Source organism: Oncorhynchus mykiss, chromosome 25 (assembly GCF_057628025.1).
Source record: "Oncorhynchus mykiss isolate SJ-2025 chromosome 25, ASM5762802v1, whole genome shotgun sequence".
Lineage (NCBI taxonomy): Eukaryota > Metazoa > Chordata > Actinopteri > Salmoniformes > Salmonidae > Oncorhynchus > Oncorhynchus mykiss.
In genome coordinates this window covers 82,655,900-82,667,322 of record NC_143046.1, presented here as the reverse complement: position 1 = coordinate 82,667,322, position 11,423 = coordinate 82,655,900, and the positions used below count along the sequence as shown (strand labels likewise).

At 40.6% G+C, this 11,423-nt stretch overlaps 1 protein-coding gene across 2 annotated transcripts; it reads right to left on the bottom strand.

Annotated features, from left to right (window-relative positions):
• Positions 1–1,765: 1,765 nt before the first annotated feature.
• On the bottom strand, positions 1,766–11,177 carry rmnd1 (required for meiotic nuclear division 1 homolog). Of its 2 annotated transcripts, XM_036962631.2 has the most exons (12): positions 10,951–11,177; positions 10,052–10,514; positions 9,668–9,773; positions 9,475–9,550; positions 9,332–9,371; positions 8,404–8,504; positions 8,055–8,161; positions 7,841–7,905; positions 7,592–7,668; positions 3,505–3,625; positions 3,056–3,172; positions 1,766–2,889 (listed from the first exon to the last, which is right to left on the bottom strand). In XM_036962631.2, the coding sequence occupies exons 2-12, from the start codon at positions 10,499–10,501 to the stop codon at positions 2,857–2,859; spliced, it is 1,293 nt and encodes a 430-aa protein (XP_036818526.2). In that variant the 5' UTR covers positions 10,502–10,514; positions 10,951–11,177; the 3' UTR covers positions 1,766–2,856. The 2 variants fall into 2 exon arrangements, 1 of the variants encoding a protein (XP_036818526.2); XR_016492059.1 differs by lacking the exons at positions 1,766–2,889; positions 3,056–3,172 and having other exon boundaries at positions 8,387–8,504; positions 10,951–11,153.
• Positions 11,178–11,423: the final 246 nt, after the last annotated feature.

Genomic DNA, 11,423 nt, shown 5'->3' with positions numbered 1-11,423 from the left:
CATTTGCACAACTGTTTTGTCATATACAGTTAAAGTCGGAAGTTTACATACACCTTAGCCAAATGCATTTAAACTAAGTTTTTCAGAATTCCTGACATTTAATCCTAGTAAAAATTCCCTGTTTTAGGTCAGTTAGGATCACCATCTTACTTTAAGAATGTGAAATGTCAGAATAATAGTAGAGAGAATTGTTTATTTCAGCTTTTGTTTCTTTCATCACATTCCCAGTGAGTCAGAAGTTCACAGATACTCAATTAGTATTTGGTAGCATTGCCTTTAAATTGTTTAACTTGGGTCAAACGTTTCGGGTAGCCTTCCACAAGCTTCCCACAATATGTTGGAGGAATTTTGGCCCATTCCTTCTGACAGAGCTGGTGTAACTGAGTCAGGTTTGTAGGCCCCCTTGCTTGCACATGCTTTTTGAGTTCTGCCCACACATTTTCTATAGGGTTGAGGTCAGGGCTTTGTTGTGGCCACTCCAATACCTTGACTTTGTTGTCCTTAAGCTATTTCGCCACAACTTTGTAAGTATGCTTGGGGTCATTGTCCATATGGAAGACCCATTTGCAACCAAGCTTTAATTTCCTGACTGATGTCTTAGAGATGTTGCTTCAATATATCCACAGAATTTTCCAGCCTCATGCCATCTATTTTGTGAAGTGCATCCCGTCCCACCTACAGCAAAGCACCTCCACAACGTGATGCTGCCAACCCCGTGTTTCAAGGTTGGGATGGTGTTCTTCGGCTTGCAAGCCTCCTCTTTTTCCTCCAGACATAACGATTGTCATTATGCCCAAACAGTTGTTTTTGTTTCATCAGACCAGAGAACATTTCTCCAAAAAGTATGATCTTTGTCCCCATGTGCAGTTCCAAACTGTAGTCTGGCTTTTTTATGGCAGTTTTGGAGCAGTGGCTTCTTCCTTGCTGAGTGGCCTTTCAGGTTATGTCGATATAGGACTCATTTTTACTGTGGATATAGATACTTTTGTACCTGTTTTCATCTTCACAAGGTCTTTTGCTGTTGTTCTGGGATTGATTTGCACTTTTCGCACCAAAGTACGTCCATCTCTAGGAGACAGAACGCATCTCCTTCCTGAGCAGTATGACGGCTGCGTGGTCCCATGGGGTTTATACTTGCATACTATTGTTTGTACTGATGAACGTGGTACCTTCAGGCATTTGGAAATTGCTCCCAAGGTTGAACCAGACTTGCGGTCTATTTTTAAAAAATTTTTCCCATGATGTCAAGCAAAGAGGCACTAAGATTGAAGGTAGGCCTTGAAATACATCCACAGGTACACCTCCAATTGACTCAAATGATGTCAATTAGCTTATCAGAAGCTTCTAAAGCCAAGAATTTAAGATGTTTAAAGGCACAGTCAACTTAGTGTATGTAAACTTCTGACCCACTGGAATTGTGATACAATGAATTATAAGTGAAATAATCTGTAAACAATTGTTGGAAAAATGACTTGTCATGCACAAAGTAGATGTCCTAGCCGACTTGCCAAAACTATATTTTGTTAACAAGAAATTTGTGGAGTAGTTGAAAAACAAGTTAATGACTCCAACCTAAGTGTATGTAAACTTCCGACTTCAACTGTAGATATTGGCTGGACCCCGAGCAGTCCTCCGAGCCAGATAAAGGGGTTTACATACAGCTTGAAGGACCACTCCGAGCCTCTCAGGGCCTTTCTTAAATACAAGTTATGGTTCTGTCACTATGGTTCTACCTATACTAAATAAAGCAAGACACGTACAGTACTTACAATATGCAATTAAGTTTAATCCACTATTTTAAAAATCAAAACACACAAAATATTTCACACAGGAGATGACAGCTGTCACTACATTTAAGTGCTGTTGATCTTCATGGATCACATCGTGAACCTGAATAACATTTGACATGGTAAGACCATAGACAATTAGCATATTCTGAATAACATTTGACATGGTAAGACCATAGGCAATTAGCATCTTCTTATTGACCTGAAGCTCTAATAGGGCTCAGCTTCTTACAGACCAGTCACTGGGTTCATGAGACATTGGATTGGTTGTTTGAATTATCATACAGTTTGCTAGAATGAAGACAAACAGAAATGTATGTCTCCAAATAAATAAATAAATACAGTTAATCAATACACATAGGCAATTTTAACTTTAAATACAAACAAACTCAAGCATATAAAGCCCCAAACACCATTTCTATATTAAATGAGTACATTTGGATACATATTTTGAACAGAAATCCAACAGCTACAAAGTGAGCTAGTGAGACATTTCCTTCCTCATTTACATTTTGTGGCACAGACACTGGTGATTTGCTTAAATGTGAACTTATTTTTAGCCTCGCTCCACCAACAAAATCCCGTCTTCTACAGTGATATTTCTCAATTTGTATCAAGGCTCTGTCCTTCCATTGAAAATGTGTTACTTCTTGCAACGCAACCCCTCACCGCACGACTCCTTTCCCACGTGTGACCTACTTGTATGTATGTATGTACTGACATGCATGTGTAACTGATAGATGACCACACACTACATGTTTTTACATTTGTCAATTGTAAAGTAAGTTTTGTTATGTGTAAGACCCCTGTAAGACCAGCTGTTGTTGGCTAATGTGGATCCTAATCAATCAAATCCCATTCCATCGTTGCAAGTTTTAACGAACAGTAAGTCTAACGTAGTTGTGCCATTTTCTTATGTTCAGTAAGTTACCTTCTTTGGGGTCAAAGCTTAGCCTTCTTTTCAATGTCTTGTTCATTATGATCATAATGTAATGTACTTACATAAATAGGTATCTGTTAGTCTTTTTCTTTCCTTAAATCTGTATTTTAGCATCGCTGATGAAGCTCGTCAGAAAATCATTCTGCCAACTTCAAACAACACCTGAATAAAACAAACCAAAAGATTAGTGAGAGGATATAAAACATTGAATGATGAGGCTACATTTTGTTCTTTATAATGCTAGAAACAATATAATCTTAAATCATAACCATCACCAGAACATAAACCATGTAGTTAGAGAGGTTTGTGCGCGTTAGGGGTTTCTGACCTCGATAGTGATGAGGATGACGATCATCCACTCCAGCCGCAAGCTGTGCTTCTCACTCAAGTGGTTCCTCATTAGGTCTGTCAGCTCAGTGCAGTGCTGCAGTTTCTCATTCACTACCTGAAAAACAACAGGACAACAGGCCCCACTGCTGCAAATGGATTTCAATGCCACTATAATTTCTTGCATAACGACAAGCATTTTGTAAGGTTTGCTGCCTATGACTAAAGTGGACTATATCACAGAAGAAACAACATATCTACATTTACAAGTAATACTGCATCTGCTTCAAAATCAAATATTATCAGATATGATCCATAAACTCATACTAACGATGAATAAGACACAGACCATATGTAAAATATATGCACCCATGACAGTAAATCGCTTTGGATAAAAGCATCTGGTAAATTACATATAATTATTATTATATTATAGCCCCCCCCCCCTACCTTGACCCGGCGGTTGATGTTGAGGAACTGACACGTCTTGTCATAGAGCATCTCCAGGTTCTCTCTGTCCCAGTAGAAGTCTGGCGTGATCAGCAGGTCAGAGCTCAGGTTGATGCAGTGTCTGGAACAACATAACAGCAGGTCAGAGCTCAGGTTGATGCAGTGTCTGGAAAAACATAACAGCAGGTCAGAGCTCAGGTTGATACAGTGTCTGGAACAACATAACAGCAGGTCAGAGATCAGGTTGATGCAGTGTCTGGAACAATATAACAGCAGGTCAGAGCTCAGGTTGATGCAGTGTCTGGAACAACATAACAGCAGGTCAGAGATCAGGTTGATGCAGTGTCTGGAACAACATAACAGCAGGTCAGAGCTCAGGTTGATACAGTGTCTGGAACAACATAACAGCAGGTCAGAGATCAGGTTGATACAGTGTCTGGAACAACATAACAGCAGGTCAGAGATCAGGTTGATGCAGTGTCTGGAACAACATAACAGCAGGTCAGAGCTCAGGTTGATACAGTGTCTGGAACAACATAACAGCAGGTCAGAGATCAGGTTGATGCAGTGTCTGGAACAACATAACAGCAGGTCAGAGATCAGGTTGATGCAGTGTCTGGAACAACATAACAGCAGGTCAGAGATCAGGTTGATGCAGTGTCTGGAACAACATAACAGCAGGTCAGAGATCAGGTAGATGCAGTGTAAAATGTAATACAACTCAGTTTGTACAAATGTTTTATAAAACAAGAGTAGGGCTGAACCCAAATATTCGACTGGTTGATAGGCTGTTGGTCGACCGATATATATATTTTTTAGTCGAGCAGTATTAAATAAATAAATAAATACACACAGTTTGGACACCTTTATTTTTTACTATTTTCTACATTGTAGAATAATAGTGAAGACATCAAAACTATGAAATAACACATATGGAATCATGTAGTAACCAGAAAAAGTGTTTTATATTTGAGATTCTTCAAAGTAGCCACCCTTTGCCTTGACCGTTTTGCACACTCTTGGCATTCTCTCAACCAGCTTCACGAGGAATACTTTTCCAACAGTCTTGAAGGGGTTCCCACATTATGCTGAGCACTTTTTGGCTGCTTTTCCTTCACTCTGCAGTCCAACTCATCCCAAACCATCTCTATTGCGTTGAGATCAGGTGATTGTGGAGGCCAGGTCATCTGATGCAGCACTCCATTACTCTCCTTCATGGTCAAATAGCCCTTACACAGCCTGGAGGTGTGTTTTGGGTCATTGTCCTGTTGAAAAACAAATTATAGTCCCACTAAGCGCAATCCAGATGGGATGGCATATCGGTGTGGTAGCATGCTGGTTAAGTGTGCCTTGAATTCTAAATAAAATCACTGACAGTGTCACCAGCAACGCACCCCACACACCATCACACCTCCTCCATGCTTCACGGTGGGAACAACACATGCGGAGATCATCCTACTCTGCATCTCACAAAGACACGGCGGTTGGACTCATCAGACCAAAGGACAGATTGCCAATGGTCTAATGTCCATTGCTTGTGTTTCTTGGCCCAAGTAAGTCTCTTCTTATTATTGGTGTCCATTAGTAGTGGTTTCTTTGCAGGAATTCGACCATGAAGGCCTGATTCACACAGTCTCCTCTGAACAGTTGATGTTGAGATGTGTCTGTTACTTGAACTCTGAAGCATTTATTTGGGCTGCAATCTGAGGCTGGTAACTCTAATTAGCTTATCCTCTGCAGCAGAGGTATCTCTGGGTCTTCCTTTCCTGTGGTGGTCCTCATGAGAGCCAGTTTCATCATAGAGCTTGATGGTTTTTGAGACTGCACTTGAAGAAACGTTCAAAGTTCTTTAAATTTTCCACATTGACTGACCTCCATGTCTTAAAGTAATGGTAGACTGTCATTTCTCGCCATAATATGGATTTGATATTTTACCAAATTGGGCTCTTCTGTATACCACCCCTACCTTGCCACAACACAACTGATTGGTTGAAAACGCATTAAGGCACACCTGTTAATTGAAATGCATTCCAGGTGACTACCTCATGATGCTGGTTGAGAGAATGCCAAGAGTGTGCAAAGCTGTCATCAAGGCAAAGGGTGGCTACTTTGAAGAATCTCAAATATAAAATAAATGTTCATTTGTTTAACACTTTTTTTGGTTACTACATAATTCCATGTGTCATTTCATAGTTGATGTCTTCACTATTACTCTACAATATAGAAAATAGTAAAAAATAAAGTAAAACCCTGGAATAGGTGTGTCCAAACTTTTGACTGGTACATTATATGTCTTTTTTTAATGGCACATAAGACACCGGGCTTATTTGCACCCATTTCAGTGAACTAATCCATTGAGGAGGCTGAGACTAAACCATCGCGGAGGCTGAGACTAAATCATCGCGGAGGCTGAGACTAAATCATCGCGGAGGCTGAGTCTAATCCATTGCGGAGGCTGAGTCTAATCCATTGCGGAGGCTGAGACTAATCCATCGCGGAGGCTGAGACTAATCCATTGCGGAGGCTGAGTCTAATCCATCGCGGAGGCTGAGACTAATCCATCGTGGAAGCTGAGTCTAATCCATCGTGGAGGCTGAGTCTAATCCATCGTGGAGGCTGAGTCTAATCCATTGCGGAGGCTGAGACTAATCCATTGCGGAGGCTGAGACTAATCCATTGCGGAGGCTGAGTCTAATCCATTGCGGAGGCTGAGACTAATCCATCGCGGAGGCTGAGACTAATCCATCGCGGAGGCTGAGTCTAATCCATCGCGGAGGCTGAGACTAATCCATTGCGGAGGCTGAGTCTAATCCATTGCGGAGGCTGAGTCTAATCCATCGCGGAGGCTGAGACTAATCCATCGTGGAAGCTGAGACTAATCCATTGAGGAGAATGCAAGGATGGCACAGTCCAAGAAAAAGGGGAGTGTGGCTGCAAAATGCACGTCTCTCTCCTGCCAATTTGTGCACATTCATTGTTTCAGAACTTCAATTGTGTGAATCGTTTGCGTTTGATTGTTAGTGTCTATCAATTCCCCATGACATATATCACCAGTAGTACATGTACTGTTATCTACAATGTTTGTCTGCTTACGGTAATATCTGTTAATACATATTATTCCAGTCTTTTACCGTTCTCATTGTCGGAGTGAGTGGACACATAGGTTTGCAGAGCACACAATCTATGCTACACTTGTGAGAAACAAGTTTTGGTTCATTTGATTCCATTTAGGAGATTTAGTCATTGTCTTTTGTTTGGAGTGCTCCTGTCAATGTTGAGTAACCTGATTACGCATAAAAGTAGGCCTATAGGCTACCTGGCCTGCTCACAAATGTAGGCATATAAATGTGCCCATTTGGGTATCTCATAGTATTTCTGATTGGCTTAAAGCACCACCCCTAATGAGCTGCAGAGCTCCTCAAAGTCATGTTTTTTTCCACCTCAAACAGCAAGCTAACAAAGTCTGTTTTTACATTCATTGAGAATGACAAGGCAATTTTTACATAGTTGGCAATGGCAATATAAGTTACTTTTAGGTTTGTATCATTTACGCTGGGATAGAATTTTGATTAACCACATGACAATGATTTTGAGAAACAAAGACTTATTATAAATTACATTAAACTGTTCCATGAAAATGTGCATATGAAAACCGTAACTGGCATGCAGATCGGTAGAAATGGCAAGATAAATTGGCATTCCACATGAAAACTTTTGCAGACTCCACGTGTAGACTATTGCTGACATCTTCAGGAGAGTAGTGGCAGAATCTGCGAAAGCCAGTAGGAGCGGGAGGAGGATAGTCGGGACAGGTTAAGGTTTTTATCTTCTGGTCATCTTGATCTCTGGCTCCCTCTTGAGCAATTTCTGTCTTACTTCATTAAACAGTGAGCTTAAAGCATCAGACAAGCTCAATGTATACATAATTGATTTCATTAAAACACATAGAGTGTGTCTATATATGAAGAAAAAAAAACTGTTTAAAAATGTTTACCAATTGATTGGAACAGACGACTTTCGGTCGACCAAGATTTGTTTTAGTCCAGGACAGCCCTAAATAAGAGTCACAGCTTTAAATTGACTTTACCTCAGAGAAAAGAGTTCTCCGATCTTCTGCATAACCTCTGCTCTGGACAGCTTTATTTTATTCCCAGATTTCAGCATCTGAATGGGAAGTGCATATAATCTAGTCAGTTGGGAGGAACCTATGGCAAATGATTTTTACAGCGACAAACAATTCGTAATGATAATTTTACGTGATTCTCTACTCAAGATTTGAGATCATTGTTTCTCAAGTGCGGAGATCCCAACTGTACAAAGATTATTGTTAACCTACCTCTGGAATTGACTGAATCGACTCCACAAAGTCATCCAAAGCCACCTCCCATATGGCCAGTTTCACTGAAACAAAACCCAGACAGACGGGAGAGCAGTATCAGACTGTAAGGATAAATCACCACAGTAGTGTATATACACCTGGACCGTTTAGCATTACTGCTTTGTTTCATACATTAACAAAAAACAGTAACATGAAAAAGGTTCCAGCTAACCTGACAAAGAAAGGGCATTTGAAAATGCAAATTTATCCAGCACGGCCTTGTCAGGATCTATTTCACTGTTCAGCAGGAAGTTACCACGTTGTAGCTTTGAGTTTCCCCTGGGTTGAACAAAAGACACTGATCACTAAAGACAACAATTGACAAATTGTGCCCTATCCCATCAGAGTAATAAAATTGTTATCATCCAAATGAAAACGAAATAAACGATAAATGTTAAAGACATATCATATTAAGTCATTTATTTTTCAGAAATCTACAATTACATTTTACTGTAATCTATATAACATGATTGAAACGGCAATAATTGATCTGTAACGACCAACCATATCAGGTGACGTACTCTCCAATAGTGTAGTTGATCTCTTCATTTTCCCAGTGGACCAGAGCTACCTCGTAGGGATGAATCTCATGCCGCTCCAAGAGCCTCATCACTTTCTTCATCTGAAAAACAAAGCAGTTCAATAGCAAGAAATGTCATTATTGATCTGTAACTGACAATATCTGCAGCTCCCTCTACAAATCACCTGCTAACATGCTGACCACACCGCTGGCATTGCAAAATAAATGTACACATACATGTTATTCAATCATTGCGCCCACACTGCTCGCAAGCGTCTGCGCGGCCAGGCGCTAAAATAGAACTTGGTTCTATTTGTGACGCTCAAAGCGCTCCAAGTCCTGCCTCTCCCATCTCCTCATTGGTTTTTATGAGCATATACCCATATGGGTGATTGAAAGGTGAACTGAGGTCCACACTCAGTTCATATTTTGTGGTAATGCACCATAAAGTTGGTTGCCAACTATCAAATAAAGTCCAAAGAAGAAAAAGAAGCCTGAAGGAAGGAGGAGAGATGACGAGAAATTAATTTGGTTTACCGTTTTATCTGTGGATTAATTGTCGGAGTGTGCATTTCAGCTAAAATAACCCAATGTGTATATCCCTGGACAAATTAGCTAGCAACAGCAAGCTAGCTAACTAAATTGCCATAAATGTTTATTGCTTTTTGACCTGTCCCCAAATTAAAATAATTGGTTCAGAGTTTGTTTTGATATTTCAACCTGTGTGTCCTGATCGTGTCTGGTGTGGGTGAACAAAATCCACTTTTGCCCATGCGGTTTGGTCAGCATGTTAGACTACCTGGTTCAAGAGAACCACAACTTCCCTTAGTGATTTTTAAGCGAGTGTAATGTGACCTTTGTTTGTTATTATCAGAACTATAATTACTATTGTGACTTCTTATGTGCAATAGGATCAGAATTCTTCTTACGGTTTTCTCTTCAACATTCCAAAAGACCACTGATCCCTCCCTAGAGGTAAAAATGGCTTAATTAATTCATACTCAAGACAAAACAATAAGCTGTGTAAAAGACAAAGACATAACAATAACATACAGAAAAAAAGAGGACATACCTGAAGAAGAACATTGTTGCATTATCACTGGGTTTTTGGGCATTGTCAGTGCATATTACGAGTGCATTTGAGGCATCTGAAATTAAAATATATTATAATCAAAATGTGTCTTTTGTTACATTGCACAGCCATGAAAAGAGTAAGCAATTAGCCTACAGTAGCCATGAAGTAAAGTAAAAAGGTGTTGGCCTACCTCTTGGTAAATCTACTTCGTAGAAGCCGTGGGCTATGAGGTCATGGCAGAGTGTTGGCAGATGGTACTGGTCTGCTGTTGCATAGGCAATGCACTGCATCATATCCTATGGGGTCAGATAGAACATTGATTTAAACATTGTTAATGACATTTTAACCCCACATTATCAAGAATCAGAATTGGGTGATATCAGATGTTAAGATAGGGCTCAAGTCTATATGCTCTGATGTGTGTGGGTCTGTACTGTCCCTGTATGTACCTCATACAATTTCCTCAAATCTATTCCATTCACACGTCCATTCAGCCCAACATCCATCCATTCATTTGTTCATTTATTAAGCATCTCCCAGTCCCCTAATCTGATTGATGGACGGACGGCTTCACCTTGTCCTCCTTTGGGGTCGGCTGATTGGTTCTGGATGGTTGTTTGGTCCTGGGGCCTTTAGGAATTTTTTTCCCACTTCCAAGCACGGTCACTGGTTTCATCACTGATTTAACAGGAACTGTTGAATAAAACCTTCTCTGTATACTGAAACTCCAGTGTCTGGTGGATGTGGGCTGACCAGGGACAGCTGACTGAACACAGGTGTTAAAATGTCGTGCCGCATACAAAACCTCTCGTCTGACAGTCCAGCCATGCTGTTGGACGTGTGTGCTTGAGTGACACGTCCTATGATGACCAGAGCCTGTGGTGGTCCAGGGAGCTAGTAGAGTTCTAGGTGGTACATGCGGCTTGGTAGGGTCTGACAGATTGACAGAGGTGAACCTATAGGCACATGTCCTACTTCCCAAAGGCTTCTGGGTCCTCAGTCGGCACAACAGTGTCCAGAACATGTTATGGATTGGACTATACACAGGAATGCGAAGAGATGAGAAAACATAAGCATACTGTATTGACTAGCTAAATCATGGAACCAACATATCTCTGAGGTTTATTCTACTCAAGAGGAACCAATTTGAATACTTTCACACAAAGAAATGCATCATGGACAGTACATTACTAACGTTTTAGCTATATGCATTCATTTCTTGTATCAGGAAAATTGACCTTGGTTGAATGGAAATGCATGCAATAGCTAAGTAGCTAGCCAGATGACAATAAAGGTTCCGGACATTATGGTCATTGGTTACTAGAATGTAGCTGTTCCTGATGGTCACAATAAAGCACGAGGCATGTATGCCACATCAACCCGTCCATGAACAAAGGCTCGTGCACAAGCACTTGCTAGTTAGCTTCAAATCAATGAGAGTTATAGCTAGCTAGTTTAAAGAAAATAACTCACCAAATCAGGCTACTAAAACAAGAAGATGCTTGTCATGTTAAAATAACTACAGTATCTGCGTTGAGTCACATCTAACTCGGTGTGAGCAATGTGCATTCGATGCTCATGACAGTTTGAATGCAGCCTTGTTGTGCATAAAGTTTAATTTGAACAGCTACTGCATTTCCTGGTTGCGGTGACGCAATTTTGCGTCATCCTCGACTAGAGGATTTTGAACAACAGCACCCCTTGTGGTAAAATGAGAGACAACGTTTTCTGTTGCCTGGAAACTCCTGGAAACCGCACTGTATCGCAGGCACTTGGTTGAAACCATCAACTAAGAACTCCCCCCTATACAGTTGAAGTCGGAGGTTTACATACACGTAGGTTGGAGTCATTAAAACTCGTTTTTCAACCACTCCACAAATGTCTTATTAACAAACTATAGTTTTGGCAAGTTGCTTAGGACATCTACTTTGTGCATGACACAAGTC